At 44.4% G+C, this 19,739-nt stretch overlaps 2 protein-coding genes across 5 annotated transcripts in view; one reads left to right on the top strand and one right to left on the bottom strand.

Annotated features, from left to right (window-relative positions):
- Nucleotides 1–8,433, bottom strand: part of LOC142655834 (mitochondrial import inner membrane translocase subunit tim16-B-like) — a 110,435-nt gene extending 102,002 nt beyond the window's left edge. Inside the window, exons 1-3 of one of the 3 annotated variants that reach the window (XM_075830442.1) lie at nt 8,297–8,433; nt 3,801–4,147; nt 173–269 (exon numbers count right to left, since the gene is read on the bottom strand). In XM_075830442.1, the coding sequence (XP_075686557.1) occupies nt 173–269; nt 3,801–3,860 (157 nt within the window). In that variant the 5' untranslated portion in view covers nt 3,861–4,147; nt 8,297–8,433. Of the gene's footprint in view, nt 1–172; nt 270–3,800; nt 4,148–8,099; nt 8,268–8,296 lie in introns of those variants that run through there. The other 2 variants (XM_075830446.1, XM_075830443.1) reach the window with 2 other exon arrangements.
- A 32-nt stretch (nt 8,434–8,465) lies between these two features.
- DNAJA3 (DnaJ heat shock protein family (Hsp40) member A3) lies at nt 8,466–18,760 on the top strand. Of its 2 annotated transcripts, XM_075830449.1 has the most exons (12): nt 8,466–8,646; nt 10,745–10,869; nt 11,885–11,968; nt 12,807–13,007; nt 13,121–13,273; nt 13,369–13,516; nt 14,191–14,255; nt 14,640–14,768; nt 14,857–14,972; nt 15,056–15,153; nt 16,470–16,581; nt 18,010–18,760. In XM_075830449.1, the coding sequence occupies exons 1-11, from the start codon at nt 8,499–8,501 to the stop codon at nt 16,577–16,579; spliced, it is 1,377 nt and encodes a 458-aa protein (XP_075686564.1). In that variant the 5' UTR covers nt 8,466–8,498; the 3' UTR covers nt 16,580–16,581; nt 18,010–18,760. The 2 variants fall into 2 exon arrangements, with proteins under 2 accessions (XP_075686564.1, XP_075686565.1); XM_075830450.1 differs by lacking the exon at nt 16,470–16,581.
- Nucleotides 18,761–19,739: the final 979 nt, after the last annotated feature.

The raw sequence follows: 19,739 nt of genomic DNA, 5'->3' as shown, positions 1-19,739 counted from the left end.
CATGCCATAAAGGTCTATGGCAGACAACCCCCATAAATGCTCCCCGAGTACCCTAAATAAATCTTTATGGCGGGTAGAAGGAGCATTTCCTTTCACTCTCACCATAGAGCTCCATCATGGAGGTCCAATAGTTATAAAGCACAATATTGCAACCATACAGAAATTCACATACCTGGGCTGTCTGTGTTATACACAATACGGCTACGTCCACATTTGATGTTGTCGCCAATGGAAGAAGTAGCTACACCTCCAATGTCAGCAATCCAACCCTAAAGTAGAATTGCAGTATATAAGAACAAAAAAAAAAATAGAAATACATATGGTGGACAGATTCGTGGAGTGGTGACCGCACGTGGAAGGTCAACCCTCCACTAACTTCAGTGCCAGGACAGATAAGTTCTGGTCATCAAAAGCAGCTCCCAGTTGATGGACTCCTTCCGACGTGAGGCCCATGTAGCACTATCCCTCCTATCACATTTGGCAACTATGGGAACCATAATCCCTTCCCCTCCATACATGGTCTCGAAAGTGGGTCACCTTTTAATAGGCATCAGGACCTGGCAGGTCTGGGCCCCATCCAGACTCATTCATGACAATGCATTTATTACCCAACAGACACCAAAGCCTGCTCCTGCTGCGTCACTTGTCAAAACTTTACTCAGGCGAGTTTGATGTGGCTACTAATGAGGGCAGGATGGCTGCTGGTTTGGACACTGTATGGCACTATATGGAGGCATTAGGCACTATATGGCACGGTTTATTGGCTCAGTTTCTTTCCTTTCAAAAAGGAAAACGTGCCCCCATATGATGTTTTGCCAAGGGACTTCAATAGACCTAACAGTTAAGTGAGTTGTCACAAGAGTTCCTAATTGACAGACGTCTTATGTCACTAAGCTAAAAATATTTGAATTCCGATTTCTAGGTCACGGCGTGCTGCACGCTCCAGCGGTTTAGCCTGGTTTTTCAAACCACAGTAAATAAGTCAGCGTCACCTACGTCGGCAGCGTCACCTACGTCGGCAGCGTCACCTACGTCGGCAGCGTCACCTACGTCGGCAGCGTCACCTACGTCGGCAGCGTCACCTCCTCACAAAACTTTCCATGAATTAAACAATACATACGTGTATGCTTTTTTTTGTTGACTCACAAAGGACATGGAAACAAATGGAAATTACTGTATAACAAGACCATCCCTCAATTCACGCCAGTAATATACATTACAGCAATATATAACCTTACCCAACTAAAGTCTATATTCAAGGAGCCGACATTAACCCTTTGCTTGTGCTAACTTGTTTATTTTTATATAAAAATGTCGATCAGTGTGTTTGGTGCAACTTCCTAAATACATTTTCTTAAAAATATTTTTATCTTATTGAGATACAGCCGCTTTGTATCCTGTATACAGAGCAGCTGTATCTTGCACTGAATCCTGTATCCGTCAGGTCTGCGGGACTGACGGGTTTAGCGTCAGCCGGTCCTGTGTCTCTGACACACAGGATCGAGCTGTTAACGATCACATCGAAGTTCATAACAGGTGGATCCTGCGTGTCAGAAACACGCAAGACCCGCTGTGACTAAACCCGTCAGTCCCATGGACCTGATGGATTCAGGTCTTAGTGAACGATACAGCTGCTCTGGATACAGAATACAAAGTAGCTGTACATAGCCTTTAAAAACAATGTTTCTAGAGAAAAATACCTCCGTAATACAGCATCTGATGGAACATCGTATGCATTCAGAGGCATATGGATATATAGTATGGCCCCCATAGACTTCTATGGGTGCCGTACTACAGCATTTGGCACTGCTAGGGTAAACCATACACTATTCTGTATGTGCCTGCCATCAATGCGGTGTTCTGCCCGGGTTACTACCAGGCGGGGATATGCAGTACAGGAAATGCAGGAGGAAATAAGATTCTTATGACATGCCCGTCCAAACAAGACAACGGAAACGTCATGATCTGCAGCTCTTACAGTTTGGGCACGAATACTAATCTCCGAGTGTGGCAGAAGGTATTCACATGTGTTAGCTCAGTGTGGGAGGACTCCGTGACATCTCCCGTGTTACATATGCAATACTGCGTGCGTGCGTGGTCATATTTTTAGAGCCTCATTGTCCTTATTTTTTCCTTTCCACGATTATATGCATTTTTTTTTTTGTTGCAAAAGTAGCTGGAAGGAAGTCAGGGGTTATAACAATTACGCAATAGCTTGAAAATACAAAACACAGCAAACATGCAAGCAAAAGAGATGGCGATGTCACGTATAGAGGAGCTGCGCTACCAGGCACCGCCGCATGTACGAACGCGCCGCTTTTCCTGGAAGAACATAGAAGGACACGTCATTCTTCTTATCGGTTGGGGTTGGATCCCCAAGGATTACACATTGTTGAGCTATCCTAAAATAGACCATCAATGTGTATTTCTGGAAGACCCCTTTAAGGCTTTATTCAGACGTACGGGAAAAATGTCCGTGCAACGCGCGTGATTTGAACGGACCTATATTAGTCTATGGGGCCGTGCAGACATGTGCGTGACTTTTACTCAGCGTGAGTCCGCTGAAAAAAAGTCACGACATGTCCGTTCTTTGGGCGTTTTGCGCGAATCACGCACCCATTGAAGTCAATGGGTGCGTGAAAACCACGCATGTCGCACAGAAGCACTTCCGTGCGAACAGCGTGATTCACGCAACAGCTGTCAAAAGGATGAATGAAAACAGAAAAGCACCACGTGCTTTTCTGTTTACAAACATCCAAATGGAGTGTCATAATGATGGCGGCTGCGTGAAAAGCACGCAGCCGCGCATCATATGCTGCTGCCCCACGGAGCTGTTAAGTGGCTTTTGCGCACGCAAAACGCCGCATTTTTGCGTGCGCAAAAACGCCACGCTCGTGTGAATGAGGCCTAAGGCTATCCTGAGGAAAAATACGACGTCAATTTGACTGAGATTCTGTGGCAGAAATCCGAGGCTTACCCCAAGATTTATGCCACAGTTTGAAAACCTGATCGTCTGATTTGGGCACCCAGATTAACCACATTAAATGGGGCTAATCTGCCTCTGGCTACCCGACGCTGTTTTTGTGGCAGAATACGCCATGGAAACCGCTCCTAGAAGAGACATGTCCCTTTTTTTTTTTCAGCGACGCGGTTTTCAATTCCGCTAGCTGAAAGTTCCGCCTGGCGGAAAATGCCTCGGCATCAGTGGGAATGTTCTGTTGTGTGAACACGGCCTAAGGCATGTTTTATGTGTCCTAATATAAGGGTGTCAGTCTGCTGACAGATGCTCTATACATTGATGTCTAAGTGACACACAGGTTCCTGACTATGCACGAGATGATTTACACCACGACAGTCCAAAGGCTGAGACCTACCAGCTATACATAATAACCCAGCGACACCCCACAACACTGACCCCGTGAACCCATATGCAGGTCTTGCAAGTACTGTACGTGTATCCGTGCTCCCTATATGGACATATGATGAATGACCTCACCCCATGTACACCCTCCCACGGCACATGATGCATAACTTAACCCTACGTATGCCCAGGTCATAACTTGCAAAAACTTTAGCCCAAATACTCTCCATATAATAGTTTTCTCTCCGAGAATTAACCCTTTAGGATACATATAGCTATCCGTCCATATACCGGTCATTAACCAGTCCTACAGTTGGGAAACTACAACTCACAGCAAACCTTGAGAGCAGCATTGCATGCTGAGAGTTGTAGTTTCACAACTGCTGGAAAGCCACAGGGTGCAGGGAACTAATTTCAGACTGTCATTGTCACGTCTTACCTCCTTCTTGGGGATCTTAGGGATGCAGTTCTTGTATTTGGAAGTCTTGAAGCGGTTCATGATGATGCAGAGAGGAAGCCTGACTTCTAGTGACTGTCTCTCAGTCCCTGAGATGGGCTGTCTAGTTGATTTCAATCAGATCCGCGCTCTCTCTCTCTCTATCTCTTCCTTTAACTCTCTTCTCTCCCTAGAGTCCCTCCCTGCCCCTGAGACAGCAGCTAGAAAAGTGATCGGCAATCTATTGCTCTTGTCTGCTCCTGTCCTATTTCTCATCTGTCATCTTCTGTATATGTCTGATAGTACAGATGTTTCTGTATGGATGATTTCATGGTAAAGGATCTAAAGATCTAGGGGAAAAAAGACGGTCATAGACATTACAATTATTGTTAGCGATAAAACCAATTTTGTAATTAACTAATTCTATGGTAGTGAAAACAATAGGTTCTGACGGATGGAAATCTGTTCCATCCATCGGTCGGACCACTTATCGTCCATTATTGCAAATTTTTCTTGTTAGCGATAAACGCTTTGATTGTAGCGTTTACTATCGTCTGTGAAGAGTACATGTAGGGCAATACAAAGGCACGAAATGTCCTAGTATACGACTGATACGACACTATGCAACGCTAACCGAGGCAACCGTCCGGCAGGTATTGTGCGCGCCTCCTATTAATAAGCAAACCTATTAGACGACAAAATATTCTTTCATGAACGAGTAATGAGCGATGGTTTAGCGACTCGTTTGCACTTCGTAAGACGCTCAAATTGCTAAAGATTTTCGCTGTTCAGTCGTTACTGCGATCGTTGCTTGTTCGCCCATACAGCGATTGCACACAAAGATTATTGAGCTTGTAGGTGAAATACAAAAGACTGATCTGTTTACCATTGGAAGATTTGTGATTAGACGAGGGGATGTGGCGGCGGCGAACGATAATTGTTCACTCAGGTTGATGTGGCCAAACAACAGGAAACCCAATGATTAATCGTTCGGCATTCGATTGTTGCGCGCTATTACACGTAGCGATTACCTCTTATACTTGAACGATTATATGAAAATTTGGACAATAATCGCTACATCTAAAAAAGGGGTTTTCCAGTCCTAGGAAATTGATGGCCTATCCTCAGGATAGGCCATCAATATCTGATCGATCAGGGGCCCGGCACCCCCACCGATCTGCCCCACACTTGTAGCGGCGGTTCACAGTATTGGGGTATGTGCACACACAAACTCAAAAACGTCTGAAAATACGGAGCTGTTTTCAAGGGAAAACAGCTCCTGATTTTCAGACCTTTTTTTGCTGCCTTTTTACGGCCGTTTTTGGAGCTGTTTTTCTATTGAGTCAATGAAAAACGGTTCCAAAAACGGGTCAAGAATTGACATGCACTTCTTTTTCCGAGGCTTTTTTTTACGCACCGTTTTATTAAAACGGTGCGTAAAAAACCGCCCCATCGGAACAGAACGCCGTATTTCCCATTGAAATGGGCAGATGTTTGGAGGTTTTCTGCTTCCGATTTTTCAGCCGTTTTTCGGGACGTTTACGGCCCAAAAAACGGCTGAAAACACTACATGTACACATACCCTTACAGCCTTCACCCAATCACTTCAATGGTGTTATTTTGTACATGCTTCTGTTTTTGAAGTCCTGTAGTGAAGCCTATGACAAAAATGGCTGGAAAAAAAAAACAGACCAAGCATGCTGCGTTTGGAAAAAAAAGTCACTGATCACAAAATATGCCACAAACCAAAGCGCAGTTGTGTGTAGTGCATTTTATATTTTACTACATGCATTAACCCCTTAAGGACACGGACAATTTTGGCCTTGAGGACAGAACAATTTTTTTATATTTCCCTCTTTGCATCCCGATGCTCATAACTTATATATTCTTAACATATTTTTTGTGCGACTTAGGCCTTACTCACACGAACTTATAATACGTCCGTGCTACGCACGTGGAAATCACGCGCGTGGCACGGACCTATGTTAATGAATGGGGCCATTCAGACTGTCAGTGAATTTCACGCAGCGTATTTGCGCTGCGTGAAACTCATGACATGTCCTATATTTGCCCGTGTTTCGTGCTGCACGCACCCATTGAAGTCAATGGGTGCGTGCAAATCGCGCTCGGCACCCAGAAGCACTTCCGGGTGCCGCGCGTGATTCGCTCAACAGCAGTAAAAGAAATGAATGAAAACAGAAAAGCACCATGTGTTTTTCTGTTTGTAAGCAGAAAACCAGAGCATCATATGCTGATGACACACGGACCTTTTGCGCGCGCAAAACGGACACGTCCGTGTGAATAAGGCCTTAGTTGTATGAGACTTTGTTTTTTGCGGGACGAGTTGTACTTTATGTAGGTACCATAAATAATGTTATACATTTGTTGTTCAGGTTGTTACGGTCGTGGCGATACCAAATATATCTCTATTATTTCATATTTTGGGACTTATATTTTAAAAAGTTTAGTTATTGTAAAAATCTGTATTTCTGTGTATTTTTTTTCAATTGATTTAACTTTTTTTTTTAATCCCATAAAGAGATTTTTCATTTTCATTTGGATTTTTTAACTGTAATGTACTGGCATAGATCTATATGCCAGTACATTAGCCTGTGTATTGATTGTACACAGGCAGTTGTTAGGGCATACCTCAGTGTGCCCTATATGGTCAGACAGCGCTGGGGTCCTTCAATGGACACTGGGCTGTCTGGCTATACAAGTTATGGGTTTTGATCGTGTCACAGGGATTTTTGTGACTCGATCAAAGTGCAGTCCCCCCTCCTCTGAACGCCGCGTTGAGCTTTGATCGCGGCATTCATGGGGTTAACGGCAGAGAGAAGAGGTTAGAGCGGGGCTGCGGCTGTGTATAGCAGCCGTTGCCCCGCTCCTGATCGCGCGCGGACACTGGCTGTCACACAGGACGAGAATGCTAATCCTAATGCGCGAAGTACCCGCCGCTCAGGAAGAGCATTCTCGTCCTGTGTCGGCAACCAGTTAATATAACAACTGGCCGCACTAAAAAAAAAAAAAAGCAACAAAAAGTTGTGTGTAAATCCAGCCTAAACATGATTCGTGGTCCGTCTCCCACATTGCAGTCGCAAATAGTGACAAAATACATATAAAAATGTGAAGCAGCAAAAAGAAAAGGTGGATTTATTCACCAAAGGTCTTCACAGCTAATATAGAAGCAATATGGACTACGCTGAGATAATATTAGCGTATGATATTTAATATGTCCATGTAGGACTGGGCGATTATGACCTAAATCAAAATCACGATTAATTGAACATGTGACCTTGATTACAGTTAATGATTATTTAGGCCACACGCGTTTTGTACGCTACGCCATTAAATATTTATCCCCTGAGCCTGCTGTATACTACTGTATATAATATACCCCCTGACAATGCCCCCACACAGTATAATGCCCCCATAGCTGCCTCCAGGCTGTGTAATGCCCACAAAGCTTCCCCCACACAGCCCAAATAGTGCCTAATAGAAATAATAATATACATACTCACCTAACCATGGTCCAACGACGAGATTCCTCTACTCCCCCAGTCTGTGCGGCTCGGCGCAGACAGGGCGATGACGTTGCCTTCCGTCCGACGATACATATTGAATGGTAGAGCAGGGACCTGATGGCTCCCTGCTCTACCATTGGATTCAACTGTATCTGTGTCCTGAAGATGCAGATACAGCTTAAACCGGGAGAAAAAATGTAAAAAAACGAAATGCGCAAGATGACGTGAGTTAATTGCTCTGAATTTCGGTTTCTTTTCGATTAATTGCCAGGCCCTATGTCCATGTGAATATATGAGTTAGCCCAAGACCACAAGAGCAGTCCGTTTTTTGTTGTCCCGTCTGAACCCATTGCGGATGTTTTCCTTTACACACTTTTAGGCTCGGGCTCCCGGGCAACGGTTGGTCCTGGAAAAATATTGTGTAACTTCAAGATGGTGTTTCCTAATGGGGGGATTTCACAACAATTGCAGAATTTCAACCTGGTTGGAATCTTTTGTAATATCGCCCACGGCTATTTTTTACCGTAGTGAAACCTTACAGTCGCAGTAACCTGCTATTTTACCAAAAGTCGCCAATGAGCCCTTGTCGGTCTATTGCCTTTAGACCATGATGTAAGGCAATGTCACATGCTGTTATGCCGAATGTGTTCCAGTTTTTACAAATAAGAGCAACATAATACTTTCTCCATTATCTGCAAACATGCGATACAAAAATATGAACCTGAGGTAAAAAATATTTTTACAATAATTAAGAGAAATAAAATAATTCTCAACATACATTTATACGAATAATTAGAGTAGCATTTTGTTGATTTTGTCTTTTTTTTTTTTTGTCAACTGAACTACAAGTCCCATCACTGAGTTTATCGTTATCAGTGGATTAACTTCTCTAACGCAAAGCCTCATATATATGGTGTATTTTAGGATGAGAACAGGCTTCTTATGATACACAACTTCGTTTTTTAGCTCACGTACCGACGTTGCAACTTTCTAGAAAAATGCAGAAAGTTTCTGTCACGAGCAAAGGAGGAGTTCTAAGATGGCGATGATTAGCTCCCAACGTAAGTGAAGCCACCGTTCATGAGTAGAGCAACATGGTGCGCTTCCGTTGTCCCAATGACATTTCTCCAAAGCGGTGTCAATGACGCACGCGCGGTGGAGAAAGTTCCCCGGCAAGATGGCGGCCCGCTGCTCATCGCGTTGGTTCTCAGTCGTGCTGTCTGGGGCTCGGGGTTCGCTGCTTCCTGGGGTTCAGCGATGGCCTCGGGGTGAAGGAGGTCTGCTACTAACTCTGAGGGCGGCGATAAACCGGGCGCCTGCAGGAGGTGAGTGCTGGTATCAGGCCTCGGATCCCATGTGTGTTGGACACTCAAGGTTATGCTTCTCTTGAGTGTCAGACTGACTACTAGAGGAAATGTAGCGGTGTACTGCCGTGGAACTACAAATCCCAGCATGTCATTCGCCTCTTTATGGTGTTATTGCTACATAGCAACAGGTCACGTGTTCGATCGGTGAAGATTTTACGATTGTTTCTAAACTCTGACCCATCGATCAGATCACTAAGGCTTCGTTCACATGTAGCGGAATTGCTGCTGCGGATGGAAAATGCAGCGTTTTCTAGTCATGTCTGTCACGTGAAAGCTAGGTAACAATATCCACCATGTCATCCAGCTTTCTTAGGCTCCTGAATGGCAAATATTCATATTAATGCAGTGATAAAAAAAGTTCTGGTTTCAGTAAATAAATCTTATGCTACATTCTAATATACTTTGTGTATTCATTCAAGATCTCTGCTTGCAGGGTGCTCCAGCCACAAGGACCGCTTGCCTCGGAAATTGATGGCCTTTGTGCTTGTCAGTTTCCGCCATAGTGTTTGACTATAGCGGCGGAGCGTATGCTTGATCAGTGCTCCTTTCAATTCCTCCTGACAAGCTGCCTTGGGTCTAGTGGGAACGGGGGGCACGGGACCCCTGTTCTGGCCATCGGTGGGGGTCCTGAGCGCAGTGGATAGGTGATAACTCGTTATAGCCGGAATATCTGTTTGTGACCGCCCGCTGTCTTACGGTGTTGCTGTAGGAGAGGATAATGAGCAGGTCCTGTTACTAACAGCCCCCGTACTTAGAGATCTCCTCAGCACGGATGGGATCGGAGGAACCACCGATCCTGGCCATTCCACCCTTTGATCGCTGCGGTTCGTGATCGTGTTGTTATCAAAGAGGACCCCCCCCCCCCCTATTGATTGCGTCGCTGGGTTTCCCAGTGATGTGATCAGAGACTGGGGGAACCCTCTGCAGTCAGCCCTGGGCGACCTAGAGAGGAACCCCAGGGCTGTCTGTTCAGAATACTATGTGTTGCCCTAAGAGCAGCCGGTGTGGTAGTGACGCGAAGGATAATGTATTAGTGTTCAGGAATGTGCTAATACACTAAAAGTAAAAAATAAATTTGTTAAAAAAAGTTCAAAGTAATTATTTTTCGCATAAAATCTATTTTATTGCCCATGCATTACATAAAAACAAAACTTCACATGGTCGCGTTCGGTCTGTGAGATACGACCTGTGTGACGGCCATATTTCTCGGACCGACCGCAGTTCAGGGAGCCGGACTCCGAGCCTTCTAGTCATCCATGACGCTGAGAGTCACTGCATCCCCGCGGCTATACTGTCCCGTACTGAAAACACGATTACCGTATTCCTGCGGGGAGGCAGTGACTCACAGCAGCATGGATGACTATAGGGCTAGGAGTCCGGCTTCTTGTACTGTGGTCGGTCCGGGAAATACGTCCGACATACGGTCCATATCTCACGGACCGAACACGGCTGTGTGAAGCAGGCCTTACTAATAGGGACCGCATTCCTTGTGGCTTATGTGGCGGCAAAGGGTCATTTTATTATGTATGCGGAGCAAAGCCATAATATCTTCAAATCTGCATTATTAGGAATAGTTCACACAGCGATTTTTGGCGCTGATTTGGATGTAAACGCAGCGTCTTAATCACTTAATCAACGTCAAGAAATTCCCCAAATTGCTGCCCCAAAGGCAGAGGCTTTCGGCCACTCGCGGGAAAAAAAACATCATTTTTTTCCTTTTGAGCGGCTTCCACCTCTGACCTCCCATTGAAATCAATGGGAGGCAGGTCAATTTTGTGGTGCTTGTTTGGAGCTTCTTTTTTTGGGGGGTTTTTGTTGCGGCAAAATCACCAGCAATTCAAAATCTGCCGCTAAATTTTCTGCCTGGCAATAAACGCCATGTGATCTTACTGTGTTGAGTCTACCCTCTAAACAGGGGATATAGTAGTGTCAGACAGGAGATCCTGGCAGGTCCTTATTTCCTCTGACGTCCGATTATGGGAGAGAGGGGTGGACTGTCTGACCTCCAGACATAATTTTGGTCATATAACCTCCCTCCTCTGACATGTTTTTGTAGTCTACTCAGGACACATCTCCCAGTTCCACACCAGTTCATCACTTTCTAACAAGGCGGATTATTACCAGGTCTTGGGGGTCCCGAAGAATGCGAGCGCGAAAGAAATCAAGAAGGCGTATTACCAGGTAACTGCTGCCGGGATGATGTCCTTGATTGTCTGATCAGGGCGTGTTTATCTCCTAGTACTGACTGTCCTCAGCTCTTTTGGTGTTGGATGACTTTTATATATTGATTAGTAGAGCAGAGCCTTGTTTTTCTTCTTGCGAAATGGACAAACAGACTGATCTACAAACCGATGACCGCGGTAATAGAAATGTGCTCCTCTGTCCCTGTTCCTCTATACCAGTATACACCAACCAGGCTTATAGATATATTTAAAAAGTCTGTTTTAGTAAATACTTGTATTCCCCATGAAATGACAATTCTGGAATATGCCATTCCTCTGTTATTCCTCCTGGAAATAAAAGAAAAAGATGACAACTGGGCGGTCCCATTACCTTTAGCAATAGGATATGTCCCTACATAATTTGTCAATTGCTGCGTGTAAAAACACTCCCTATTCCCTAAGGGAATTGATAACACCCTATTGTCAATTTGTTTAAACTTTTCCAGGAGGAATAAAAGAGGAACTACAGAGTTCTGAGAAAAGATGCTCTAGAATAGTTATTTCATACTGATAAGTCAGAAGTAAATGGGACGAAGAAGTACCGTATGTCTTTAGTTCCTCTTTAAATGGTAGACAAAGCAGAAAAGAAAAACATGAATTTGAGGGGCTGGAATATCCGAGCTCTGATCCTGGTGAGATAAGAGGTGTCTGGCAGCCCCTAATCTTCCCGCTCTGCATATAAAACATGCTGTACGGAAGAGTCCGGGCACATCACAGTCTATGTACGACTTTATTGTTTTATACTTTTGTTGTTATATGAGACCTTTTCTGTATTCTCCTTATCCGTGTCCCAACGTTTTTTAAAATAATTTGCTTTAATTCTACACAAATTTCTTCCTCGTTTTATGGTGGTACAATTCATTTGAAAATGGACTTATTGACCGTTTCTTTTCCATACTATTAATGTCTCTTATAAATTTCCCTTTAATGTTATAATATATGTGATCTGATCTGCGTTTGGTCTGTTCCCTTAGCTGGCCAAAAAATACCATCCAGACACCAACAAAGATGATCCTCAAGCCAAGGAGAAGTTCTCTCAGCTGGCTGAAGCCTATGAGGTAAATAACGTTATGTACTAAAGAGGTCTCGTCCCATTCAAGTGAATGGGGGATGCTGCAGTACCAGGCGTGAGCCGCTGTGTCAACATTGAAGGGGATGCGGTGCTGACAGGAGTGCCGCTGCCCCCTGTCTTGATTGGCGAGTGTCTTGGTGGTTTGACCCCGTGAACGGTTAAATCCCAGAGAACCCCTTTAGATTTAATGCATAAGGTTTTACAGGGGTTCTCTTCTCGGAGAGTACTGGAACTTTGTCATGCTGGAAATTTCTATTTATTTTTATACACTTTGTACGCAGTATGTTTTATTAAAGCGGCCGTCCAGTCAAAATAAATTGATGGCCTATCACAGGATAGGCCCTCAATATGTGATTGGTTGGGGTCTGGCTCCCAGCACCCCCACCAATCAGCTGTTTTGAAGGGGCCACAGTGCTCATTCTAGCGCTGTTACCCCTTCATTTCCTTTACTGCTCGTACTGTAAATCGCCGACACACTTGTAGCGGTGGTTTACAGTATTAGTCTTCTCCCATTAATTTCAATGGGAGAAGGCTGTAATACTGTGAACCGCCACTACAAGTGTGTCGGCGAGTCACAGTATGAGCAGTAAAGGGAATGAAGGGGAAGCCGCGCTAATAAGAGCGCCACAGCCCCTTTAAAACAGCTGATTGGCGGAGGTGCTAGGAGTCGGACCCAATTCAATCAGATGTTGATGGCCTACGCTGAGGATCGGCATCAATTTTTTTTATGACTGGGAAACCCCTTTAAAGTAATTATTGAATTAAGAGCTTCTTGCAAATGTAATTATATTAATTTTTTCATTATACCTTTTTTCCTTCTTTAGGTTCTCAGCGATGAAGTAAAACGGAAGCAGTATGATGCGTACGGCACTGCTGATTTCGCAGCAGGGGCCAGCGGAGGTGGGCAACAGTACTGGAAAGGTGGCCCCACTGTTGATCCAGAAGAACTTTTCCGCAGAATCTTTGGGGAGTTCTCGGGGTCGCCCTTTGGTGACTTCAATAATATCTTCGATCAGCCACAGGAGGTGAGCGCTGCGTATTCAGTTCTAAGTGGAACTGGAAATCTACCAAAACAAATCTGCTTTGAAGAATATGGACTCTGAAGACATAATCCTAATTCTTTGTGTGCTCCTTGCAGTACATCATGGACCTTACATTTATTCAGGCGGCCAAGGGAGTGAACAAAGAGATTTCTTTTAACATTACAGACACGTGTCCGAGGTGCAATGGGAAAGGCAATGAACCTGGCACAAAACTTCAGCACTGTCACTACTGTAATGGCACTGGCATGGTAAGTTGTTACCAGTGGCACCGTCTACTGTTTAACCATTGATGTATTCTTAAACCTGCTGCTTCGGTTGTTGACATAAGCGTCTGACTTTGTAGGAGACCATAAACACCGGTCCTTTTGTCATGCGATCAACATGTCGACGTTGCGCTGGGAGGGGTACAACAATGACCAATCCGTGTTTCTCCTGCCGGGGTAGTGGACAGACAAAGCAGAGGAAGTCGGTGACTGTGCCAGTACCTGCTGGTAAGTATTGAGGGGATAGAAGACAGCTCTACATTCTGTGCTATATTAAAGGGGATTTTCACCAGTATACATCTTTTTCCGGAGCTATTCCCTAGCATGAAAATTAGTACGCAATGTTATTTGGATAGCATTACAAATAATCACAAAATAGCGTTTTGCGGGGTGAATTACACAGCGCCCACGCCGGGCATAGTCCACCACTTAGCAGCTCACCTAGACTAATAAGGAGGGACAAGAAATGGACACCTCTGCATGTGCCGTAATGGGAAAAGTATTTTTTCTACTTCGTTTATTTCCCCTCATTTAGGAATTCATTATTTATCACCTATCCACAGGATACGTGATAAATATCTGATCAGTGTGGGTCCGACCCATAGGAATGGAGCCATGGCGCGCATGCTCGGCCACCATTCAATTCTATAGGGCTGCTGAAGATGGCACTCGGCAGCCCCATAGGAATTAACGGTGGTGGTCGAGCATGCGCAGTACCGCTCCATTCCTATGGGGCTTCGTGGAACGTCAAGGTAAGCCCGTTCTCGTGGGGGTCCCAGCGGTCGGACCCCTACCGATCAGATTTTTATGACCTATCCTGTGGATAGGGGATAAATAATTGTGGGAAAACCCCTTTAATGTAAAATGCCTAAATTCATATATTTATAATTTGTCTTCAACAGGTGTGGAAGATGGGCAGACTGTTCGAATGCCAGTGGGCAAGAAGGAAATCTTTATTACCTTTAGGGTTAGTATAATTACCCATCACATTGCTCTCAGTTCATATACACATTTTGAGAATGTGTAATATTAGACGCCTTTTGGTGTTTTATTCTTGATTTCTGATCAGTAGAGGGCAGTATTGCACCTAGTAGCCAGATGTCGCTTGCGCGGAATTGCATCAGATAGATCTGATTTTATTCTTAATTTGCTTTGGGTAGTGGAAATGTATAAAAGCAAATACAATTCCAATATATACAATGATTAAATAAAATAGATCACGCCAGACATCTGCAAAATTCATTTTGGTCTAATAATATATTGAGCGAGTAGAATTCAAGAAGCAAAAAATAAAATTGGCAAAAATGTATTTTCCTAAATCGATACTGATGTGTAGTAATATGTGATACAGGTGCAGAAGAGCCCTATATTCAGACGTGACGGGGCAGATATCCATTCAGATCTGCATGTTTCTATTGCCCAAGCCATATTAGGAGGGACGTCCCGGGCACAAGGACTATATGAACCCATCAATGTTACAGTGAGTAATCTTCCTTTATTTTTTCATTTATTTTTTATATCTGATCTTGTCTTCCCGTCTCACACTTTATCATCTTTGTGTGTCTCAGATACCGGCCGGCACGCAGGCCGATCAGCGTATCCGAATCAGCGGGAAAGGCATAGTAAGAATGAACAGTTATGGCTACGGAGACCACTACATACACATCAAGTTTAAAGTTCCCCGGTGAGTGGATTGGACTGTGTTTTTATTCCCACTACACTTTTTGGATCACAAACTATTCAATTCGCCTCTCTGTTTTGCTCTAGGACTCTGACCGACCGTCAGCGGACACTGATGCTGAGCTTTGCTGAAGAAGAAACTGATGTGGAAGGCACGGTAAACGGCATCACCAACACAACTACAGGTACTTGAGAGCTGGAATCCAAGTAGACCTCCTCATAAAGCGGAGTGCGAGTACAGAAAATACGTAGACAAGATGCAAAACTGCTGGATGAGGGCAAATGTCTCCTCCAATTTCAAAATACTGTTAATAAAACATTAGGGAATTGCACTGCGAGCAGTTTCCTAATCTGTTATTAACTAAATTACTTCCTCTTGGAGCAGAAATGATCTGAATGTCATGAAGACAACCCCTTTACATATGTGTGTCCTATCGGGGTACATTGATCTCATAGAGGGGGGGTCCTCTGCAGCTATCCCGCAGAAATTCCGCTGCGGAAAAACCGCACCATTTTCTGCGTTGTTTTTTTTATTGCAGAAAGTGGTGTGTGATTTCATGCGTTTTTCTCAATGTTGGGGGATGGTGACATCTCCTGCAAAACGCAGCAATTCAGTCCACTTTCCGCAGCAGGAATTGACATGCAGCAGTCTGAAAAATCCGCACCGCAGGTCAATTTCCGGTCAGAATTTTTACGTAGCGTGTGGATGAGATTTGTTAAATCTCACCCACTTTGCTGCTACCGTATTCTGCTGCGTATTTTTCCGTCCGCAATTCTGGACGGAAAATACGCAGCAATTCCGTTACGTGTGGAGAAGCCCTAATACCGTATGTCAGCCATTCAAGAATCCAAATTTCCTTTACTCCTCCTGGGAATCAGTCCTACATTTAAACCCCTCCTTTCCTTTTTATTGGTGCTTTTATTTATTTTTTTAAAGCATTGACCCCAGGCTTATTATAATGCTTGTCGGTTTATGTCTTTGCTTCCTCGCATGGTACGAGGCTTGCACACGTAACATTGCAGGTGGACTGCGCTAGTCGGGTGGTTATTGTTATTTCCATACTAGGATTATTGCTCTTTAGGCCCTGTTCACACAGAGTTTTTTTGACTAGTTTTTTGACGTGGAAACCGCACCGCAAAACTCCTCAAAAACCGCCCGAAAATGCCTCCCATTGATTTCAATGCGATTTGGACGAGTTTTTTTTTACCGTGAGTAAAAGAAACCGCGTCGTGGTAAAAAGAAGCGTCATGACCCATCTTGAGGCGGTTTCCGCCTCCAAAACCCCATTTCAGTCAGAGGAAAAAAACGCCTCGACGAGTGTTAGGACGAGTTTTTGTCAAACCACTGTGCAAAAACCGTCTGGAGCAGTTTTTGCAGGAGGAATTTTCCTCCTGCAAAAAACTCTGTGTGAACACAGCCTTACAGTTTCATTGTTCTAATGAGAGAATCCAGTGGGGGCTGATGAGGGTCTGACGCCTGTTTACTGTTTGTGCCCACTAGGCGGTGCACGGCAGAGTTCTGCAGCTGATGAGGAGAGGCCTGAGGCTGAGCAGGCAGGGGAAAAAAAGGAGGGATTCCTAAGCAAACTAAAGAAAATGTTTAGTTCTTGACGGTAGGAATTAGCTGTTTTATTTCTCTGCTCTAGAATGACTTTTTTTTTTTTAAAGCAGTCGTCCAATTCAGAAAACCCATTTCCATATACCCTATTAGGGAATTCTCAGTTAATAGGGGAGACCTATGTTCAGGGTCCTCATCTCTTGGGCAGTGTGGAGAGTGACAAAGAGCGTCTCTCACTCCTGCATTACACCGACAACCCATTGATATGAATGGGCACTGTGTAATGTTTGATTTCCCCTGTGGTGGCGCTGCAGGAAAATTGACACAGTGGCCTGAAAATTTTTGCGTCATGGAGATATCTGCTACTTGATGCTGCAATGTAGTAACCGCGAATAACAGGAGGCACACAGACTTTACAATATAAAAGTAAAGAACACCTATGAACACTATGCGGCGTCTGATTTTTCAATTTTGAGCAGCGGTTCCTTTAATGTTTCCTTGACAGAGATTCTGATTTTAATTGAGATCTCGGGGAGGGTAGATGAGAAATATCCTGCCGAGGCTCATGTCCCAGACACTCTTGCCTACCAGCTGCAGTTTTCTGCCTTAGGCTGTGTTCACATTTGTGTTGGAGGCTCCGTCAGGAGCCTCTGTCGCAGATTCTGTCACAAATGCCAGACTGCACTACTAAAGTCATTGGGCGTCATTGGTGTCCATCATGTGACAGATCTGAGACCATTATTTTTTTGTTTTTCTGTTCCTTTGACCAAAATAACCACGCAGATATGAACAGAGCCTCAATGAATAACTGCACTTTCAAAAGTCTTTTTATATGTCATAGAGACATATCAGAGGTTTTGATCGGTGGTGGTCCGGGTGCTGAGACTCCCACCATCACTGAAATGAATGTGCAGAAGTGCTCAGCTGAGAGCCCTGCACCTTCGGCTGTGATCGGTGCTCCTCCTAAGGATAAAGACGGCTCACGTAGAAGGTCTATGAGCAAGTTTCCTTACAAAGTGCACCGATCTTTTTTTTCGGTGACGGTGGGGGGGGGGGGGGGGATTCTCAGGACTTAGACCCCCACCAAATTTTTAAAGTTCAGATATTTTTTAAAACTTTTTAAGGCTTTCTTCACATCTGCGTCAGGGCTCCGTTCCGTCGGAACAGGGCCCTGACTGATACAAATAGTGACGGATCCGGTGCCAATAGTTTCAGTTTGTCTCTGTTGTGCAGGGTTTTCTCGGGATGAATACCGTAGTTTCATCCCGTCAAAACGACGGAGCCCTTGCACAATGGAGACAAACTGAAACCATTGGCACCGGATCCGTCACTATTGAAATCAATGGTGATGGAAACCTTTGGAACGTCGGAACGGAGACCTGATGCAGATGTGAACGAAGCCTAACCTGCCATGAAATTATTAAATATTATCTGTCTGCGGTCTTTGATACATCAACATTTATTAAATATTTGTACTCTGCAGGAAAGAGATCAACAGGAACCTAACATAGTTTGGACTCTCCATGGAGACAAGCAGCCGTGTATTGCGGCACCATTACATCCGGAGCGTGACCTGAGTGACATCGGGTGGACGAGCAAGATTCCTGTCAGTTTTGTCACCTGCTGAATTTATCTACACTGCCCTAAAATACAGGACAAGTTCCTGTTTGTAGATGAAGGACCTTCTAGGACTGACTAATCAAATCCTAAATATGTTTCTTTTAGATTTGGTGCCTCCTCAGTAATTCAGATCTGGTTTGTCCCGGTGCCCAAGAAACACCGGATTATTCAACCTTTGTGTTGTCTCTATTCTCAAACTGTATAATATTTGGAGTCTCTAGTTATTATACATATAATATATTTTACATTGGTCTCTGGCATTTGGATCTTCGGCCGCAATACAATGCAGATTCTCTGCTCCATGGTGACTTAGCCAAAACATGGTGTGACTGACGGTGAATGGCATAGTAGATCTATAGAACACGTACAGGTCATGGGAAGAAATACGATTTACTGCTTATTGATGCAGCGTTGATTATGCCCTGGCACCTTAATCTTTATATTTTATAATGTACAGCAATGTAGACGTCCATAGTACTGGATAGCATTCTGCTTTATTGCTCTAGATGTCACACCAGCTGTGAATATTCCAAGTAATTGTCTTCTTGATAAAATCAGTCGGACACCCAGACCGTGCAATTTTGTTTTGTGAATAAAATCGCTGCCAGACCAGTCCCTGTTGTCACAATTAGACTTTCATTTTACTTTACTTTTGAACTCCCCCTGGCCGGGAATTTCGCTCCTGCTGAAGCCCCTGACATCACTGTCCAAATGTATAAAGTGACGTTAGGAGCTTTAAGATGCTGGGATCCGCGGCCAGAGCATCGGTAACGCTCAGGCTGGGGATTCTGCTACTGGAGGGGGCCCCATGACGTTACTGTCCATATATGGACAGTGATGTCAGGGGCTTTAAACTACGGAGTTCCCGGCTAGAGCATTGGAAGCGCATAGGCCAGGGACTCCAGGACTGGAGGAGCCCCTGATGTCACTTTGCATACATAAGGCTTTACCAGTCCAGGAGTCCATGGCCAGAGTGCTACCGATACTCTTGCCAGGGACTCCGTAGTTGAAAGCCCTATATGGACAGTGACGTCAGGGGCTTCCCCAGGGCTAGAATCCCGGGCAGAGCACTACCCAGGGATTCCGGCTCCTTAGGAATCTCTCCGAGTTATATACGATTAACGTGCACCTATGATGGATGCCATAAAGTGGCACCCTTCACACATAGGCTCCCATGTTTAAACAAAAAAACATATACCCTACAGTAAGCGTTTTGTTTGCTGGATCCCTCAGGATGGAATATCGTAGTATACTACGTTCTATTTAAAAAAAAAAAAAGTATACCAATGTATAACGGACCAATAGGACACTCTTTTGGCCTCTGTCTGGCTAATGGAGCCCTATTGACTTGTTTAGTGTGTACGTAGGGAGTTTTCCCAACATACGTGCTAAACGTAGAGTAAAAATGATGTGAACAGACCCTTACAGGGTAGCCAGAATGTTTTGAAAAAAATGACATTGCTATTTTGCATAAAATTGCATGTGATTTTGATATAACCCTGTGAACAAAATTTATTGCAATACATGCAGAATAGCTGCGTATTTTGCGGACGCATGAAATTGCATGTGATTTCATGTGTGTCCCCCCCCCCC

Source organism: Rhinoderma darwinii, chromosome 6 (assembly GCF_050947455.1).
Source record: "Rhinoderma darwinii isolate aRhiDar2 chromosome 6, aRhiDar2.hap1, whole genome shotgun sequence".
Lineage (NCBI taxonomy): Eukaryota > Metazoa > Chordata > Amphibia > Anura > Rhinodermatidae > Rhinoderma > Rhinoderma darwinii.
Note: the sequence above shows the minus strand (reverse complement) of the source record. Positions and strands in the feature narration are given on the sequence as shown.

Bases quoted from the DNA above. Each gene is read 5' to 3' on its own strand.
- DNAJA3 (XM_075830449.1), top strand. From the start codon at position 8,499: ATGGCGGCCCGCTGCTCATCGCGTTGGTTCTCAGTCGTGCTGTCTGGG. The intron at 13,274-13,368 runs GTAAGTTGTTAC...CTGACTTTGTAG, and splicing joins ACTGTAATGGCACTGGCATG to GAGACCATAAACACCGGTCC. The intron at 14,973-15,055 runs GTGAGTGGATTG...GTTTTGCTCTAG, and splicing joins ATCAAGTTTAAAGTTCCCCG to GACTCTGACCGACCGTCAGC.